General features: G+C 41.2%; 1 protein-coding gene across 5 annotated transcripts in view; it reads left to right on the top strand.

The window, feature by feature from the left end:
- Positions 1-21,617, top strand: part of FGGY (FGGY carbohydrate kinase domain containing) — a 199,388-nt gene that overhangs the window by 53,125 nt on the left and 124,646 nt on the right. For all 5 annotated transcript variants that reach the window (XM_066625344.1, XM_066625345.1, XM_066625347.1 and 2 more), the window contains one exon: positions 18,897-19,012. In XM_066625344.1, the coding sequence (XP_066481441.1) occupies positions 18,897-19,012 (116 nt within the window). The remainder of the gene's footprint in view (positions 1-18,896; positions 19,013-21,617) is intronic.

Below are 21,617 nucleotides of genomic sequence, written 5' to 3'. Positions count from 1 at the left end.
TTTTGGAATAATTTGTTTACCGTTCTGTTCATTTTTATGTAGCATTCCCAACTCAGGGATCTCCTGAGGAGCTAGATGGAAATACTTAAATATATCTCAGAAGTTATGGGAAACAGCAAGGTCAAAATATTGTCAGCACATGTGTTGTCACTAGTGGTTTTTCAACCCCTCTTGCAGGAACATAAGTCCGGGTAAGATTCTAAACTTACCCAGCTTTGGGAGATGATATTGACAGTTTTCACTGTGGAAAAGGGAGTAACATGTGGGCAACAGTATCTTCATATCAGGTTGACTTGAAAATAGTCTAGGTCTAGGAACTACAGGTAATCTGAATGCTGTGATTACATTTCCAACTGGGAGCACATGCTTAGATTATAACAGTGTTTCTCTCAAGGTTTGTTCTCCACCTCCATCACTTCACATGGTCCATCTGTTCAAAGTACCACTGGAAGTAACCGGCAATGACCTCATTACTAGTTTTATGTCTGGGTTGAGTGACAAAACCCAGTAAGAGGCTCAGGGTGGACGAAGGGCTTTTTTGAGCACAGAAAAGCATACTGTTGTGTCATATTCCTGTCATATTCCAAAAGCATGTTTGTTGTGTCATATTCCTGGTCTCGCTGTTGGGAGGCAGACATCTAAGAGTCCTGCGAGTACCACTGAACACCACCTCAAGTTCCACTGGTGATACCCATGCCACTGGTTGAGAAGCACTGGACTAATAAGTATTGCACTTTAGGATTTGACAAAACTGAATAGTTAAGAGCTTAATTTTTTCTGCAGTGCCATGGCACTGGCATGGGATGGCAATCCAGTTGTGCTGCCCCTCTATAGTTTGCACATTTGCTTTTACTCAGTCTGATCAGGTGAGTAGAAACCTACCAATACAAATACTGTCATTCCCTCATTTTTCAGAACTGCCATTCCCCTTGGTTCCTGCTGCTTCAGCAAATACTGGAAACCATAGATAGTAGCAAACTCTGCTCAAATCCCCCCTGTTGCACTCATCATGACTCACCTCTTCATTTACAAAGGCTTTGCAAAATGGAGCTTTTTTGCTTTGCTAGAGAACACTGAGAAAATAAAAGGAGATACTGAGAACACTGACAACACTAGACTAATGCTACAGGAGGTGATAGCGAGAACTAACTGGAAGTTGCGTCTAGCATTCTCTGATCAAGTACGGGAAGGGGGCAGGTTCGGTGGCTAGCTAAAGTCTGATTGGACCCATGGAGGCTTACCCTTGAGTAAGGGAGGCTTAGCCCCAGGAATGATTGTTCCCTTACCTAGAGGAGACTGTTACAAGTGCCCTTCCCTGCAGGATGCAGCAGTACCCTCCCATTTTGGCGCTGCTGCATTGGTGGGGGGAAAGAATAGGATGGCTCGATGGCTGCAGTCCAGTACACACTTTCCTGGGAATAAGCCGCATTGAAAAGCGTGGGACTCGCTTCTGAATAAAGATGCATATGAATGCATACAACATCTACGATGTTGAAAGAAATTATTCCTGGTAAAATTGCAAGGAGTTATTTGCAGTCCTTTTGACATGTCAGTTATTTAAAGCAAAGAGAAGCTTCCTGCAGTTTACGTATGATAAAAAGTAGGTGGAGTAATTTAATTTCATTAAATACATCTGAACCGTCTTGCTTGAAAGTATATTACTTAATGCTATGGGCTAACTGTTTGAACGGGCTAACAGTTTGAAAGAACTTTAATACGTTGGTCCTTCACGCCATCCATCTTGCTGCTTTGCAGATGCTGTACCTGAAAACACATAGTTGGATCAAATGGTTTTTGAAAAATCTGAGAAATGCAAGTCTGCTGTTTTATTTTCATAAAGTCTGAATGCTGCAACTTTAAAAAAGCAACAAAAACTGTTTATCTTCATTCCAGACATGAACCTTGGAAAGGTGGCAGAGAAAACAAACAGCTGCTGTGTATTTGGGTAGTCTGCATTCCTTTAAACTTTTTGAGATCAGGTTTTTGCCTCAAGTTTCTTTTCCCCCCCTGAGTTATTAGTCCTAGGACTTAACCACTTTGACTCCTGCTTTAAAGTGAGTTATGCTACCAATCATTTTTCAGGAAAGCTGTCCAGAGTTTTAATAATTTCAAAGCTATGAATATATGATGTGTTCCAAGAGCTTTTAAGTATTCTTTAAATATTATTCTCCTCCTGTAATATCCTTCATCCCCACGGCCTCATCCCAGTGTGGTAAAGCTGTGTCAAACGGGTTGCCTGTCATTTCTCCTCACATTCTCCCACCTCTATACTTCTTCCCCCTCCCTCTCTCCCTTCTTAACCTTGCTTAAGTCTCCCTCCTTCCATTCCACCCCATCTTTGCCTGAGTGTGTGACACATAATGTATGCACACAGTTGAAGACTTGTGCTTTAGACTTGTGATCATGTGGACAGTTAGTATATTCTCCAAAGATGAAAATAGGACCTATCTCCATTTTGTAGCTACCTTATTCCATTACTAAATCACCCTAATGGCTGGTTCACATAGGGTTCTGGCCCAAACATTACCCCTAAAAGAAAATGTATTTTGCAGTTCCAAGCCTATGTGTGTGTGGCCATCTATGGCTATATCATGCCTTCACAATCCATCCACACCTTATTTAGAGCAGAAGGATTGTGTGGCATACTTACAAATGACTTTGTGGGCACAAGAAGAATCTAGTTGCACAATATGTTCCACTGTGATCAGTGGGGAATTCTATAAACCCAAGATTTGTTCCTGTGTTTCAGCATGTGTAGACCTAAATTCTGACATTTTCCTTCTTAGTTGACCTAAATCTATGTTCCTTCAATTTTACCCCTTTGCTTTTATAGTTGTTAGTGGATGGAATGGACAATGGGGGGGGAGGGGCTCTGTTAACAGAGCAGTTTTCATTATAAGTAGGAAACAATTTGATTTTTTCTGAGAGCAATTCTCAGCCACACCTGACCCCCAGTTTATCCTGGATTACCTTACTGGGAGCATGAACGCATCTGACTCCTAATCTTGGAGACCCCTAAGCAAGTCTCCAAGCTTCTACTGGTTCCCTCCATGCCGACTTTGCTGCTATTCTAGAAAAAGAGAGGTCTTTTCCCATCCTGGCCTGACATTTAGGGCCCAATTTACCCAACTTCCAGCAATGATGCAGCCATGTCAATGGGATGTGTGCTGCATCCAGTGGGGGTGGGGAATCATGAAGGCCTCCTCAAGGTAAGGGAACAACTCAGGGCTGCATTGTGGCTGCATCGGTGCTGGAAAGTTGGATAGGATTGGGTTCTCACTGCTGCTATAGTAACAACCTCTGCTGAAGGAGCTTTGAGAAATATAGAAGTGCACCTGGCTTGTTGCTGTAGCTGGGCCACATGCTGGGGAAAGGGGAGGGAAAGACAACTTTTTCCCTTGTGCTACCAGAGCCACATTAAGGCAAGTGAGGAGTTGTGTTTGAGAACTCATGGTTGGGTGTGTGAGGGGAGTTGAGTTCTTCTCTACTTACAATCTGAGCTAGAGAACTCGATCATAACACTAATCTGGTATCCAAGCTGGACAGTGCATGTTGCTGAGGCTTGTATTCTGAGCCAAGGAATGTTAAGGTTAGCAATATCCCTAGTTGTCAGTATTCTCCTTTTAAAGGATGGTTTGTGTGGCTGAATCTGAGAGCTTCACAAAGCATACCTGCTTGTTGTTTCCTTCTTCCTTGTAATCACGCTGATTTTAAACCTGCGTCAGCTCTACATTGCAGCATGCTTTCTCTACTTAGTTTCACTTTATTGTTTCCTGTCAAGAAGGATGAGAAAGGCCTACATTGAAGCTGCTGCATTTGAGAATTCTCCAGAGGTTTCAGCAGTGGTGAACTCCACCCTTCTGGTTCACCCACGAATGTGACAGCATTCAGACTGAGACAAGTTCAGGCATTCCTTAACTCACCTGAGAGGTTCAGGACCGTGTGCTCACACCCTCAGGCTGCAGCTTTTTAGGTGGTTGTTAGCAACACTTCTTAATTTTTGTTTCAGTCAGTCACATTAAATCTGACGTAGTTGGTAGGTAGGGTTTTTTTGTTTGTTTTTAATCTTTGATGCTAAGAAATGTGTCTTAATTAAAATGAAGTGCAAAATCTATTACATTGATCAACTTGTAAAATAAGTATTTTATCCTGAAGGCTCCTTCTTCAGAGTTAGGATTTATATGGATATGTTCAGATGCCCCTGGAAAGAAGTCAACTATGAGGAAAAATGTCAGTATTTGGGTCTACATATACTGAGACAGGGACAAGTCTTGGGTTTACAGAAGCCCCCACTGTGCAAAAATAGAAACATGTTATGCAATTAGACTCTTCTTGTGCCCACAAAGTCACCTGTCAGTAAAGGTGGTTCACTGGTAAGTAATAGGCCATCTCAACTTGCCAGCTGGTATTGCAAGGGGGTGGGGTCTTTGGTGTATCCTTGGTGAATGACTTCTGAGTGTCCAACAGCCCCCATCCCAGGCCCCTAAGATCATGTCTGCTCAGCATTTGTTGGTACAGAGTCCTGTTGCTAACAAGTTAGTCATACAATTGGCCACCACTGACTGAGTCAAAACTGCTTTTCTGCATAAATACAAGCAATAAATTGTTTCAATTCTGATATCATCTACAGTCTGTTTAGGAGATGTACATGTGTCAATCTTCATGTGCTTTTGCTCTTTAGATTGGTGATACAGCAAGTCCTCACTTAAAGTTGTTTTGTTATAAAGTTGTTGAGAAAAAAAAATTGCATCTGTGTGGAGTTTAAACATTCTCCCCATGTCTGTGTGGGTTTTCTCTGGCCCAGAAAATTCACTTTATTTCAGTGTTTAATATTAGAGGTGTTTTGGTCTTTATTTGGAAGTTTGGTGATGTTTTTGGGAACAGAAATATACTGTAGGAACATAACTCTTGTTTACATATATCAATTAGCTACAGTAAAATTGGTTTTGTTATAGATTGCTTTGCTTAAAGTTGCAGTTTCCAAGAACGTATTGTCAACTTTAAGTGACGTTTTGCTGTACTACTGAAAAATAATGTACTATCCATTATGTAAAGTTTTAAAAGGAGGATGTTCATCTAATTAGTTGATCATTGGAGCATCAGCACCTTGGAGTCAGGAAGATAATTTGAGATGCAAAAGATCAATGTATTCTTCTGTAGAGAAATACTTTCTGTTGACCACTATGGCTGTCAAAAGAAATTTCTCTCATGAATACAGCTACAGCGTGTTTTTATTCACATATTCTCCTAATATGTGTAGTCTGACACTTGTCCTCAGTGATAAATGTACAAATGAAGAAAAGGAAGATGGATTTTGACAGCTTTCAACTAGCAAGAACCACCTTCACTATGAATAATTCATTTCCTCCTCCTCCCCCATCATTGGCCAGCTGTCAAAGATTACTGTTTACAATGCTGTACATTGGTTCTGTACATTGAACAGGCCACAAGGAAAAAGGAGGACCTAGAAAGTAGGCCTGCAAACAGAGGCCTGCAAATTCATTTCTAAAGTGGTCTTGGGACTTTAATCTGTGTGGTAAATATACCATTGTTTTGGAAGCCTCATTCCCAAAGTCTGCAAAGAGTAAGTTGCTTTTACTTGGTGGTGGCGAGAAAGCACTTGATATATACCCAGAGGTACTCTTGTTACTAATGTAGTTATCTTTTAATAACTATTTGCCATCAACTCAGGGCCCAGTCCTATCCAACTTTCCAACTCCGGTGCAGCCACAAAGGGTATGGGTTATGTGGCTCCATAACAAAGGGTTATGGAGCCACAGAGGTAAGGGAACAAATGCTCCCATAGCTTGAGGAGGCCTATGTGACTGTCCCCCCACCGCAGGATGCAGTACAAGCCCCACTGATACAGTTGCATTGGCCCTGGAAAATTGGATAGGATTGGGCTCTCACCTACTCACTTACCTAGGAGTGAGTACTATTAAACTCAATTGAAGGAAACATTTCACTTTCTATAGGGCTCAATACATTTTGTCAACTTGGAGGGGGGGGTCTTCTTTTTCAAGAGTTTGTTGGGGCCTGTGTTTGTCGGATCAGAACCATTCTGGTGGTGTTGCATTCCCCTTGGCCTGCCCTTTGAAGTGGACCGAGGCACACCTGCATATTTGTGAATAAACATGCACATGCTACTCTGTTTCATTTTTCATAGGACTCTATTATTATTATTATTAACAGTATTTATATACCGCTTTTCAACTAAAAGTTCACAATTTTCTTTGTCGGCTATCAGATTTTCAGTTTCACGACCCATCAAAAATCAGATTGTGATCCACTGGTGGATTGCAACCCATGGTTTGAGAACCACTGGCTCTCTCTAGAACAGCAATTTTCAACCTTTTTCATCTCATGGCACACTGACAAAGCACTAAAATTATCAAGGCACACCATCGGTTTTTTGAAAATTGACAAGGCACCACCATACTGACAGAGTGGGGCTCGCAGGGGCTCGCATCCTCTAGTGGCCCTACTAACAAATGATCCTCCCCCAAATTCCTGTGGGACACCTGTAGACCATCTGCGGCACACCAGTGTGCCACGGCACAGTGGCTGAAAATGGCTACTCTAGACTAGGGCAGAAATGAAAAAAGAAAAAATGTACAACTCATCCATTCCTCCCAATCTAGCTGCTGTTTTAAGATTTGGGCTTTTATTTTTCATTGAGTCAAGATTCATTATATTGTGACTGCCCCAGCAGAACTGGAACAGCTGAAAATTAATATCATTCATTCATTTATCTAATTAATTAATTAATTAATTAATTAATTAAATTTTATCCATCCTTTCCCTGGTGAGAGCACTCTAGGAGGCTTACAATATTTCAGACTATCAATGAAAAATAAAACTTTAAAAACACAGTAAAAATGGAGAAACCCAGGGAATCACAGCAAATATTTAAAAGATTAATAGCCCAATCCTATCCACACTTTCCTGGGAGTAAGCCCCATTGACTCTAATGGGACTTACTTTTGAGTAGACAAGCATAGGCTTGGGCTGTAAATTATTAAAATGTCATTTATCGAAAGGCATCTTTTGAAAAAGGGATTATACTTGGCATTTATATGGTGCCTTAGTACACGCAAAGCATGTCACACACGTCTTATTTTGGTAATCCATCAACCCTGATTTGAGTGATTGCATAGAGGAAATGAGGCTGAGAGGTTCTATTCTGCCACCTAGTAAGTTTATGGAAGAGACAGGTGGGGACCTCGTGGTGTACAGGTTATGCTTTAATAACTACACTAGCTCTGTTGTCATATCCTAAGCTATGTGTATTTATCACAGAGATTTTGCTGTTTTGGTTTATGTTTCAATATGTAATGTTAAAATTAATGTTTTAATGTTTTGTTTTATATTTTTCTTTTTACCTGTTGTGACACATTGTACAAGTGTGCCACTTAATGACCTGCCACTTAATGACAGACCTCATATATAGCAGTGGTCGAAGTACAACAAAAGGCTGTCAGGTCTCCCTTAGCCTGCAGCAGAGTGACTGTTTATACAACAAAGGCACTAGATTGGACTGAAAGTTTGCTTAATGACGTAATCGCATAACAACAGGGATAAAAGAACATATCCCTGTCATGTGGCACATACCTGCACTTTATTGTAAAGCTTTGTGACCTGCCTTGGGCATTTGCTTTGGCATGGGAAAGGTGGAATATAAATTTCATAAAAAACAAATCTTATGGGACCCCTTTGTACATTTGCAGTGATTCAAGCATTCAAACATAAATGGTGGAAGGCTTGGCACATCTAATAGCTGTGATGTAGAAAGCTTCCAGAAGCAGGCTGTTTTTGAGAGGACACAGTTCAAAATGTCTGTTTGTATATACGATATAACAGTCGTGTTTGACTCCCAGAAGCTTTGGTATATTTGAAATTCAGGACATAATTTTACAGATAAATAGCAAGTGCTGAATTTTTACTTAAAAATACTTTTTTGTATAATTTTGATTTATTTATTTAAAAAAATTTTCGCTTCGCCTTTCTCTTGTCCAGGCAAATGCCCAATTCAGTATCCAGTTCAGTGAGCATAGCTCTGTTGCTGCTGCTGGTGGTCTGTTTGCTGTAAATTTATATTGTTTGCTTCAGAAGTTACTTGAAGGTCACTTCCAAATTTGGGTGAAGGACTGCTTGAGAATTCCCAAAGATCAAAGGGTTCTGTTTATCTTGTTACATTGTCTTTGAAAACAATCTCGTTGTGTACACTATCCGTTTCTGAAACTGTGTCCAATGTTAAATATAACATGGATCCTTGCCAGGGAGTGGCTGAAATCAGAGAAGATTAATTGCACATGTGGGTGTGGAAAATTGCAAGAGTATTCTTCTCCCCCAACAGTAAAATCCTGGACTTTGTAAAACAACATGTCTGATTAAAACATTCATTGAGTAGCAGGAAACCATATGAGTGCACCATAGTACAAAATAATATATATCTCCCTTTTAGTTTTAGGAAAGAACACTAGTTTGTTAAACATTTAAAAAATTCTGATGTTTTTGGTATTGTGAAATGTGAGGGGCTTCCTTGTGGATTTTCATATGGAAAACACACAGGGACATCTACAGAGGTAGAATATGGAGTTCATGCCATTTTGTGAATACTGGCATTGACTTTCCAGATTCAATATCTTACGGTCAAGCTACATGGAATGCATAACATGACCAACACATTATGGTTTTCCCCCTCCATAGTAGCACATGGGAGCACGAAACAGAACTGTGGCGGTGGGTAGATGTTTTTAGTATGTTGTCCATACTGCAGTTCCAAACCCAGTCGTGGCCCTGAGCAGTATTCCTCCTAAGGCAGGGGTCTCCAAACCCAGGCCCAGGGGCCAGATGCGGCCTGCGGAGAGCCTCTATCCGGCCCACGGTCAGCCTCTGATCCCCTGAGAGCCTCTGACCCAGTTGACCAAACAACCAGAGTTGTGTTTGTGGGGCGGGGGAATGGGTGTCCATTTAAGTGTGTGTGCTTTATTTCTTGGGCTGTGTTGGTCCTTGGAGAAATCCTGGACATTTGAGCCCATTCATTCATTCAATCATTTCAGTCATTTATCTAAGTTCCATCTATTATGTATTTATTTACATTTTATATTTAATTCTTTTTTTCTGGCCCTCAACACTGTGCCAGATATTTGATGCGGCGCTTCTGCCAAAAAGTTTAGAGACCCCTGCCCTAAGGCAAATGTGAAGGGGTCAGCTCAGACTAAAGCCTATATGCCAAATCTTCAGTATTTGTGCATATTAACACTGGTTTCTAATGCATTGACATAGTAGTAGAGATGTTGACCAGTGTGATCTGAAGACAACATGTCCTTGGAACTTCTGAAAGGATTGAATGAAAGCCAAATTGTTATTTTTGTGACACCTATTTTATCATCATAACCAATTTAAAACTGCAAGCTCAGTTGTCTCTGGTATCAGATGTAGAACATTGAAAAAGGAAAATGTCCTCTGTTGTATCCAAGAAAATCAGTCATGACTAAGCACTGTTGAAACCCATTGTCACAACTAATTTACATCACATCCATGGTTAACTTTTCTTTGGATTACCCTCTCCCCCCCTTTGGAAATTATAGAGAAGGGCTTGAAAATAAAACTGTTGAGTTGTAAGACTTTTATATATTGTACACCTTTGGTATGAAGCATTTGGACAACTGTGTAGAATTTTGGATAAACTAACTCAAAATAGACATTTAGTTTGGAAAAGCTGCAAAAAGGAAAACCAGAGGTATATAAAAATGACATCTATCTATGTTTGGAGGGATAAGAACTTGCCAGACCCATCAATAAGCATGCAACCTACTCCTGAATCCAGGGAATTGGACTTGCTATTAATCAAGTGTTGATGGTTTGGTACATGGATCCTCAAAATTTTCTAGCCCTCTTGATGGGTGCTGCACTAATCTAGAAAAAGCAGGAGGAGGAGCACAGCTTCAAAGTAACACAGCATTTGAAGTTAAATTTCAAATTCTCATTTGAAAAATCCGTTGTAAAAGGACAAGGGGTAGGGATAGTCTTTTGTTTTTACAGAATGCACTCCATGTTTTTGACTTTAATTCTTATGCATTTAATAATACAAGTTTTTAAATTAATGTACTGATGCATATAAATGTAAAGAGATACCACAGACTTCGATAATCCAGCACCTAGTTGGTGCCGAACCATCAGGAGGTATTGTCCTAAGTGATTCCTGAATTTAGTGACTGAGCCCAATCCTGAGCTCTGCACGCTGGCTTACCACAGGCGTGCACTGTTGCAAACGTGCCGTAAGGCATGTTTGGGAGCCCTAATGCTGGGCGAGGCCCAGTGCTAACACAGCACTGGCTGGCGCTGGGCTAGTGCTGGGCGGGCGCCTGGCCTCTGCCACTTGGTGGTCACATGGACCACCAAGCAGTGGAAAGGTAAGCAGGGGCATGGGGAGAGCTGGGAAAGAGGCGTTCCGGGGAGGGTAGAAGGCAGGGAGAGGGGTGCAGGGGGAGGGAGGGAGGGAGGCAGAACCAGTGGAACACCTGACATGGAGGCTTTTATCTCACTGCCAACCAAAAGGTTCGTGGTGAATCGAGTAGCCCCATTGTGGGACTACTCCCTTTACCCGGGGGAAGGGGACGAAAGTGGCCTTGGGTGCACAGGATGCGTGAAAGGGGACGAAAGTGGCCTTGGGTGCACAGGATGCGGCAGCAGCCATTTTCGGTGCCACCACAGCCACGCGCCCCAGGCAGCACAGGATTGGGCTCTGGGTTGCTACCTACATTATGGCCAAACTGCTCATGCTGTCCCAAGTGGCTTCCATAATGTGTCTCTGCTATGCCATTTCTGAGCCAGGTATAATGGTGCAACTGCCAGTGCAGCTGGAACTCCTTTGCTGGGCAATATTGACAGCTGTTGATAATCACAGCACCTACTCATGATTTTAAAAGTCTTTCCCCTTTCATTTACTGGCGCTGCTTATGCTTACATTGATCCTCCTATAACTTCTTAGCTCCTTCCTTACTTAGGAAACATGGAGAAATGTAGAATCACTTGCCATTCCCCATAAGACTGCATTAATGTGCTAGTTCCCATCCACAGGGGAATGGGGAAAAATATTGAGATAATATGTGAATAAACGACTGAAGACATTAACTAGCCAGTAGCCTTGGGGTACAGCTACTACAGGATAGCACTAATATTAGCTGGAAGCTTTATGTCAATCATTTTTTTTAAAGAAATCTGATTAGCATTGGTGATTTTATGTATCCAAGTTTTCCTTGTGATGCTGTCAGTGCATCACTCCTTACTCTTGATTGGGTTAAATCTCTCCCCCCCCCCTTTTTAGTTCTCCTGCAGTCCGTGTTTTGGAACTGACAAGAACACAGCTTTTGAAGACACTGCTACATCAGACATGAATGCTATTTATTTATGCATCATATCTGTTACTGAAATACAGGATATTCCTGAAATTAATATGTTTGTCGTTAACCATGCTGCTGAAGGGAAGAGTTACTTGTTTTCACATACTTCCCTGTGACAGCCTGCAGGTCTCTTAAGGCTTCCACAGCACCAACACCCAGTTCTATTTAAAACAGAGTCTTGCTGGAGGGTTTAAATGTGCTGAATGTTCTGTCTAGGACAACTTTGGGCGGGGACAATTGTGGTACAGCTATACATCTGCTCTGTGCTCTAGGCATCTTTTGTTATGGAGCCACCCGGTGTGCTGAAAGCTCAGTCCCTTGCCAAAGGTTCCTTTGTTTCTGAAACATCACTGCATACTGCCCATATAGGCATATTTTTTTTATATTAGAAAGCCCACATTTTAATTATAAAGATTTATATAGTGCCACAGCTTTATATTATGAAGCCTACAAACTCCTTTTTACTCCTTTGAAGTTTTTCTTTTCTTTTGCGTTGTGATTTTAATCAGGATGCTCCTATTGTTGAGTTACCAGCCTCATAAAGATTTGGTCTCTCTTCTCATATAAGTACAGTACTTATTATTACTGCTGTCTTTTTACTTCAGAGGTGACTCTGTCCTTAAAACAATGTCTCCATGGCTGTATATTTTTTGCTTTGTCAGACATTGCTGCATTTAGAGAGCAGTCCTAACCAACTTTTGAGCACTGAGGTAAGGGCAATGTAAACAAATATTCCCTTACCTTGAGGAGGCTTCTGTGACTGACACCCAACTGCAGGCTGCAGCACGTGCCCCATTGGGACAGTTATGTCAGTGATAGAAAGTTGGTTAAGATTTGGGCCTTAGTCTTTTGGCCAGTTCTGGGATCATGAACTTGCCCCTGTTGTAAGAAGTTTAGACATGGAACTTTAGGGAACTATATATGTGTAAACGGCATCTTCCAAACGGGAAAACCAATTTTTGCGGGTGTGGTTTTCTATGGGGTGTGGTTGGGCAAAACTACCAGTTGCCCAAACATTGCATGTTGAAAATCCAAGAACCCACTTGTAAAAAAACTTTTGTAACATTACTCTTTCTGATGATTCTAACAGATACATACAGTTTCCTATTATGAACAGCTGTTCAGTTAAAAGTGGGTAGTATTTGCCAAATTTCTGATGTCTAATGTGTAGTTCATCAAAATTATAAGGTTTTTGTTGGTGTTCTGTTTCTCAGTGTTCAGGACAATGACAAAATCTAAAGTATTTTAAATTTTTTGTAAAGCAAAATATTTAAATTTTTGTTTGAATGTTTTTTTTTACCAACCATTTGAACATTCAAAAAAGTTTATGCATCAACAGTTTTTTTCTGAGACAGAGTTCCGATGATCAAGATTTTCTGTCATGTCATACTATTTGTGGCTAGTTGCTGATAGGGCTGGTAGAAGTAGGGCTGTGAGTAATTTTCACCAACAAATTTTTGGAGGGTGAAAGGGTGGTGTTAATAATTAGTACCCTTTGTGTCCTTTTCCTTGTGCTGATTGCTGTCTCCTTGTGGCTGCTTCTATGTCCAATCTGCAGGCTCATTGCCATTTAAAACAAAACATTCCTGAGGTAGTTCCAACCAACTGGAAATCATATCGGCAATAGTGACATCACATCATTATACTTTATAGTGTATCAGAGTCAAATCAGTATAAGAGTGGCCTCACTGTGTCTACGTACTGTCATCAAAAGACCTACAGCCCAATTTTATTCCCAGTGGCTCTTCCAGGTCAGGAGCACCAAAATGGCTACCTCTACATCCAGTGGCACCGCCAGGGGTGCCTGAGACCTCCTCAGGGGAAGGAACTTTTGTCCACTTCCTCTAAAAGCACAGGGGTCGCAGTGGGTCTCCTCCATTCTGCACTGACTAATTTGCCATTGCAGACTGGAGGAGCTCCATGTAGGGCTTTTCAGCCCAACATGGAGCATAGGATATGGCGGAGCTGGGCACCACTGGTCTCAATCCTTCCAACCTGGTTCCTCTGCGTCCAGCCCCCCGCCCCCACGGCCCTCATTGCTTCCTGGAGCTCCTACTGTGCTCTGGACAGCATCTGTCTGGCACTGACTCCTCTCAGGGTGTCACGGACATGCTTTACGGCACATTTATGACACCAAGTGCCGGTGCTGGAGCTCAGTGCTGGCGCAAAGGTACCTTAGAATTGAGTCTAAAGACTTGAGTTCTTTATGTACTTTCTTGGGAGTAAGACCCATTGGGACTTCCTTCTGAGTAGACATGCCTAGGATTGTACTGCTAACTTAATGAATGAGCAAACCTTGTGTTTCACAAGATTAAGTTGCATGGATTATGAAACTGAGAAGAAATATCAAAATCATGCATTTGTTATGGGTGGAAATAAGGGGATAAAACTAGTTTTAAAAGAGTTTAGATAATTAAGAGAAAAAATTAAGAGAAAAAAATGGAAATGGAAAACAGTAGCATACCCAAAAGTTTGGATGAGAAGAATAAACACGTTTTCCTTGCAATTTTCAGTAAAAATGTTGGCGTTGTGAGGAAATTGGATTAACTGGAAGACAAAAGGACTGTTTACATACAAGCTTAACCAAGTAGAAGGTATGAATCTTAGAAACCCTGAATATAACTGCATTGCTGAAGCAGAACAGTAAGTTTCAACAGGACAGTCCAGATGGTCTCTGAAAAGTCACAAGCAGGGAAGAAGAATGGTGGCCATGTCTTGTTGGTTATCTGCAGGATATCTTGGAGGCACGTTAACTATGGACATGGAAGTTCTCCTGAACATGAAGTTTAACAACCTAAGTATTCCTTGATTGCCTAATGAAGTATTTACAAGAGAATGAACTGGTTGGTGTTCTACAGTTTCCACAGCGTGGGGTTTGCTGCAGCTGTATCCCTGCAGGGGATTTTCCGAGCATATCAAGCAAAGATTTTTAGGTGCTCAAATGGGATGCTGAGACAGCTGTTCACAAAGAGAACTAACCAGTGCAGCTATTAGGCACGTCAGTCAGTTTCATGGCAGGGAGTGAGGGGGGGGGGAGAAGGTGCATATGCTGCGTGAATAAATAAGCATTAGAATAGTTAATTATACCCTTACAGCTGCCACCACATTATTGAATTTTGAACAAATTGGCTGAAATGTAGGGTTTGTGTAGCTTTGCAATCTTGCCAGTTGATGCTAAGTAAAAATGCATTATCAAAGCAGCTGCCTAATGGATTAAGGTCTATTAATGTTTACATAAATATAATTAATATGGCTTTTATCAAACACATAAAAATCACCTTTGTATTGTGTTCCTTTATAGGGAAATTTGCCCTAACCAACATAAAGAATGTTAGATTCATATTACATCCATAAAATTGTGTCTACGAAATATTCATGGATTTTCAAAACTTCTAACAAGAGCCAATCAAATGATAAAACCAATCTGGCATGAGCGCACTTAACAGAGTTAAGTCTGTACACTCAGACACACAGGCAACAGACACCTAGACAGATTAGCAGCTAGGATTGGTGGTCTCAATACGTTATGATAAAAATCATTTTCCAGGGAATATCTGAGTCCTTTATGAACCAGCTCAATAAAACCACACTGAAGTGACTCAGCTGAGCTTGTCAGAGGTCACTTAAATGCGGTTTGATTCAGCTAGTTCATAAAGTATATTAAGATTTTTTGTCAACATGTTTCAGAACAGAAAACAGCTGCCTTGTCTATGCGCTTGTGGTAAGCTCTCTTATCCGGCAGTAATTTGTTCATCTGTCCCATCTTGCCAATTGGAAAGGAAACTTTTGCCACATATCACGTGTAGATATATGGTAAAATGGTCATGTTTAGCCAACTGTATAAATATTTAACATTTTTAATTAGGATGTGAATTTGCATGTGTATAATATTACGCAACATGTGTGTGGTCTAGTTGGACTGCTGAGAGCCTCAGCTCTGTATTTTATTTTCCCCAAGGGCAGTGGGCAGATATTACAACCAAGCTAATCAGTAGCCATTTAAAAACCAAGCATGCATGATCCAGCCGAAGTTAAGTTCTTTTTGCCCAATCCTATGCTTTTCCCCCTTGCTAATGCAGCTGTGCCTAAACAATTTGTGCTGCATCTTACGGGGGGGGGGGGGGTCCCAGAGGTCTCCTCTGGGTAAGAGAATATTTGTTCCCTTACTCAGCAGTAGACTTTACCAGTGGGAAGGGTCTACTTGGGCCTGTGCCAGGAAAAGGGTTCTTTCACCTCTGCCGGTAAACCCACCCCCTTCCTGGACCCAATCCTTCCTCCTCCCTGCCCCAATTGCTGCCCCATCTGCTCTCCTCTGCCCTGTGCCGCACCGGGTGACGCGCACAGTGGAAGTGACATGCACTGGGGGTGACATGCTAAAATCACGGTGGTTAGGAGTAACCCTATAATATTATATACCGTTGGATGTGGAATTTTGAGTGGAATGCAATGCAAAAAACGAGAGGGAAATATCTCCTTTCTATCAAAAGTTATGGCCAAAAAACTGGAGAACAAAAAATGCATAGATGTAAATGCATAAATGTAAAGTGAAAGTGAGCCGTATCGTGCATTTACTCACAAGTAGGCGAACTTGCCTTAGTCCGTCAGAAAGGGCAGGCTGAGAGGAATCCAACGACACCAGAATGGTCCTGATCCAATGAATGCAGCCCAAAAAAACACCTGAGAAGGAAGTCCCTCCCTCCAAGCAGATGAATGTATTGAGCCCTTTGGAAAGTGAAACTAAGCCTCACTGAAGCACGGTGACCTTTGCCCCTAGACTGTAGTCACTGAGTCACTGGATAGCCCAGTAAAGTATAAGCAGAGTACTAAGAATTAGTTTTAATACTATATCATATACACAATAGAAGAGAGCTGCTTGATTTTAGAAACAAATGCTTAACGGCTTAGAAGCCGCACTGCTACAGCATAAAGGTACACAAAATAGAAAAAGCTGTTTTATTTAACATCATGGTTGGTTTACAGAACAGTCGCTTGAAGGAATAATTTAGAAGAGAGACCTTGAGCTTCAAAGGCTGTGATACACTTTAGAGTAGCAACTAAGGCAACAAGGAAGATAAGACTCCTTCTTCGCAGAGCACATTACGATGCTAGGTGCCAAGGCTCACTTGTTTATTCTTCTAAGTTTTCAAAAGAAGGAAAAACACATGCAGGGACATAGAATATATATATTCTTTACCTTAAAGTGTAACCAACATATATGGGGACATATGGAGACATTAGAAGTAAGTCTTAAAGAACCAACATGCTTGATTTTAGAGAAGTTCTAAGAAAACAGCCAGAAAGAAGTAACATCCTTATCGGATGATGAGAATGTTCTTGGAGGACTGATATAATGTCTAGCTAACCGCAGACAGCTGTAGGAGACAAATTTAGAAAAGAATACATTTAATTAGATAAGCAAAGAACATCCTTCTTTGTTTGAATTGCAACTGAGATGAAAATTGAATGTTTAGAGGGGGGTGCAGGGTTGCCTTAAACAGTTTGCCTGGCATGTAATGACTGAGTAAGGTAAATGGGAGAATGGGAGAAGGATTTCTCAAAAAGAAAATATGATGCAGTGAAAGTTTGGCTTGTTTTATGTTAAAATATGTAAAAGTCACAAGAAGCTGGCTGAAGCCTTAGCTCAAGGTGCTAGACAACCACAAAAGGGAAGAGGTCGCTTATATGGAGCACTATAGAGCCATCAATACCAATGTACTCAAGGTAACTAGTCATAATAGTCATATAGAATTAAGACATAGAGTAAAACTGATAAAAAAGGAAGTTTAAAAGACTCTAGTTCACAGAGGTTTGCAGAGGGCCCACAGGGAATATACTAAAACCAGGAGAAGAGATGCAGAAGAGATGAGTGGCACAAGTAAGGCCATCCTAATTAAGAAGGGTTTGAAAGGAATATATGTCAATAAATAGGTTAGAAGTTCTGCCAAATTAAGGTATTCACACTTGTGTTTAAGTGTTTGTGTGTTCTCTTTAATGCGGATAGTACAAAAACCTATTTTCTCAAAAAAGTTCCTAATTAGATTGATAAATGTGAGTGGGGGTCAGTGCTGGATGGAATGATGTTACAGCGAACCCTACTGGTTTTTGAAAACCTTTGTGTAATTTTGGCAAAGTTTTAAGATGAAACCCCACCTGTATGTAAATAAGAGCCAATCAATGGTTTTGCTCACTTGTTGCCTACCTATTTTCCATCTTGTATTTAAATTGTATTTTATCTATATCCTACTAAGAGTTAGCCCCATTTATGATGTCAAACTTTCAGCGAATGAGAAGTCTAGATTTTCAGACAAAGGATTGTGTGGTATAAACATTAAGGGCTAGCGTTCAGACGGGGTCCATGCTTTGGACATGAGTCCCGTGGACCAATTGTATACAATTCAATAAAAGCCTGTGAACCTTCATCCCTGTGTACCGAGTCGTTCTGAGTTGCTGATCTGAGTTGCTGATTGGCCTTGCAACATCACGGTCGCATTTACTCGTGAGTAAGCAAACATGCATTGGTTGGTGTGGAAGATCAGGTGGAGGAGAGTGCAAGGCTATCAGAATGGTCCTGATCCTATGCACCTGGAGCTAAACAAGTGCCCCAGAAGGCAGCCTCTCCCCTCCCCCATTAAAAAGGATCAAAACAGAGGCTTCAACTGATAAGGTGAACCTTTTTGAGACTTGCAAAGCCAGGTGGATCCTGACCGTGATCTGGTTTAAACAGAAGTTCTGGGCACTGGGTAGGGCTGAAAACCTTATGATTTTTGTAGCAGGCAGGCTACAGAGGAAATTTGCTTGGTGGAACAGGGCTGGCTTCTGCTTATTTATTTGTTTTACTTTAATTATACTTATTTGTTTTAATTTGCCTGATGATGTCACTTCCACCATGACATTACTTCTAGCGGATCTTGGACAGATTGTCATTCTAAAAAGTGGGTCCCAGTGCTAAAAGTTTGAGCACTGCTGCAATAAGGTGTTAGTAAGTTGTCACCTGGGGGGGGGGGTGTGACACCACTAGTGACCAACATAACTGAAATCATAATTTGGAGGAATAATACCATCATGTTATATATCAATCAATGTGTGATTTCATGCAGAATGTGTTCTGTCTTTGTTCTATCAAAAGGTACAGCCAAAAACCCAGTGGGGCAGAATGATAGTACATCACCATGCCCACCACCTGGGGTGTTGCCCTGCCCACTGCATGGCGGGTGACATGCTGGCATCCCGCACGGGATGACGCGAACCCTAGTAATGCCACTGCCTCTATCGACTTTTTGTTATCATGTTTATAGAAGGAACTTGAACAGGATGGTATTAGAGGTGAGAAGGAAATATCAAGAACCTCTGCTTAATATTTTCTATGGGTATTGAAATAGCAACAAGAAACAGCAGTAAACTTAGGCACCAAGAGGGCATCCCCCAGATAAAGGCCTTTTCCCCCTGAGTTGATGCAAAACAATAATGCAGGTTTCTTTTTCTCAACAGATCTTTGTGTACAGTGGTGTGTAAATGGACATACTCTTCACAGAATGGCTGGAATGATAGTTTCTGGAAGCTGATTGGATTAGAAGATCTGGTGACTGAAAAATATGCAAAAATAGGTAAATATTTATATTGCATATTTGGCACAATTTTTAAAAAGGCAGACTTTGTGGAATTGTTTAAAGTTGTTAATGAACTGAGAATTGTGATGAACATCAGAATCATTTCTTCAAAGTAGCATTTTCAAATTTGTGGTGTCCTGACAAATGCTGAAAGAGTATCATCCTAAATCAAGAGCATAATTCTTTCCTTCTGGGTGAAATGGATCAGGTTGGAAAAAGCGGTTGTGCCAATATGAAAGTCTTTTGCTGCTTTATTCCACCAAGGGTTCGCACAAGCTAAACACTGTCTTCCTTTTAATATTGGTTATGAAATTGTGAACCAACCTCAGGCATATGTGCCCTCTGTCCTCTTACTCCCTCCCCTCTCTGGAGCAAATTCCTCCTTAATGCAGTTAGTAGAATAATGAGGAAAGATCTTGACAGGGATGGGTACGCGGCTTGACTGTACTTGTGCAAAACACTGTTTTTGACAACTCAAGTTGACTCTTGACTCATGGACATCAGTGACCCTGACTTGACTTGTGACTCGTGGCCAGTGACTCAAAAAAAGAGGCTGGGCTCAAATTGACTTGAGTCCCTAAGTCGAGTCTCTAGTGTGTGTATGTTCTTGCCTACTTTTCACTGTTTCTGTGTTGTACCGAAGACCTTGTGGGGGATCTGGAAGCCAACCATTAGACCAATTGCTGAGGAAAACATGGATGGGAAGAAGGCAGACATGGATGGGAAGAAGGTAGGTTGGTTCCAGGAGGTGGGGGATGGGGTGAGGGACCAGAACCTGGGGGTTCATTTGGACTTGACTTGCAAAAAAGTTTGATTCTCAAGTCATGACTTCAAATTTTTTGCAGATTGATTTGTGATGGGCGCACGTTACCATTCATGAGTCAAGTTGGGTTTCAGTGTTGTGACTTGACTCATGACTTGGGCTCAGTGCCTTGAACATATCCTATCACTGTAGTTAATGCTAGTTCAGATACCCATTTAACCAGAATCTGAAATCACAGGTAATATGTGTTTCAGATCTGGCATTTTTGTTAGCATTAATTGCAGGTAAGGTTGGTGCCTACATTTCCTTTAATTCTGGTGGAAGGTTTTACTTTCATGTTAAAGGCAGGTGGATGGGGAGGAGATTTGCTCCAGAGATGGTAGAAGTCGGATGCTTTCCTAAGGCTGCCTTCTGGTTTCATAATAGTCCTTGATAGGGAGTAAGCAGTATGTATGCACCAGCCCAAGTAAGGAAAAAGTCTTCTTTATTTATTTGGAAGAGTTATACTTTAATTAATAGTAACTTAAATGTAAGTGGGTGGATAATTTCTAGCTCTTCATATTTTTCTCTTGGTGCTCTACTGAGTGTTTTCTTTGTGAGACTCTATTGAAGCTTTGTTTCCTTTTGTTGGAGTGCTTGCAGAAATACCAGTCTTGTCAAGGTTATTGGAATGTTTTTTTTAAACTGAAGTTGCATTTGGGAGCTGGGTAGAATGAGTTCAATTGTTTTGTTGTAAAGTTGTATATAAATATCAAGAATTATAGTTGGATCTCAGTACCCTGGATCCTGAAACCCATGGATAATTGAATCTACTGGTGAGGTTAATCTCCTGTGTCTGGTACGCTCCCCCAGCCTCAGAATGCCTCCCAGATGTGGCCGGAAAGTGATTCCGGTCATGTCTGGGAGGTCAGATAAGGTTCTCCAGTGCAGGTTTGGAACCTTCGCTGAGTCAAATCCACGGATTCCAAACCTGTGGATAAAGAGGGCTCACCTGTAAAATAATAACACAGGCCTACAAAATTGAGGGTCAGAAAAGTTTTTCTCAAACTTTATGGTGGTTTGATAAGCCATGGTGTAGGCTTCTTCATGAGGAAGCTGCTCGAACAGTTCACTAAAGAGTTCACTAAAGAGTCATCTCCAAAACTAGTCATGATAGGGCAAAACGGATGCCATTTTTGGAATCAGCACCCCAAATATACCCAGGAATTGGTGTAACGTTTGAGGAAGCAAAATGTGTGTTGGCCTGTGTAATTGTTGTTATTTCAGACAGGTAGATGAAGGTCCAGACATTGACCCCTAGGCTGAGACAGAATAGGATCCCAGCTCTGTTTTTCTCAGCTATTCAGCAAAAGCTGTCCAGCAGTGGGGGAGGGGGTGAGAGATAGTGATGTATCTCAACTTTATGCCAGACTTCCTGGTTGGTTCTGGAGGTTTGAAGAGGAGATAGTATGTAGGTGCCAAGCAAGAGTAGCACTTGGAGAGTGGGGCGAGAGAAGCAGTGGAAATATGTACTTTCAGTATCATTTGCTCTCATTTCCCTAGAAAGCACCTACTTTGAGAACAACAGTCTTACAGGTTTTAGGACAAATAGACAAAATGAAGCCAAACATGGCATTGTACGCATTTCTTATGTTCTACTTAGGAACTGGGATACATTTCCAAAATAGTGATCAAATATCATGCTTTTCCTTAGTTTGTCGAGCAGTGGGTCCTGCTGATGTAGCTTTGCTGCCCTTTTGAAATGCAAGCTTAAGCATTTTAAACTAATAATAATAATAATCAAACTTTATTTTTATCCTGCCCTTCTCCCTAACGGGACCCAGGGTGGCTAACTAACCA

This window comes from Tiliqua scincoides, chromosome 4, assembly GCF_035046505.1.
Source record: "Tiliqua scincoides isolate rTilSci1 chromosome 4, rTilSci1.hap2, whole genome shotgun sequence".
In the NCBI taxonomy this organism is placed as follows: domain Eukaryota; kingdom Metazoa; phylum Chordata; class Lepidosauria; order Squamata; family Scincidae; genus Tiliqua; species Tiliqua scincoides.
Note: the sequence above shows the minus strand (reverse complement) of the source record. Positions and strands in the feature narration are given on the sequence as shown.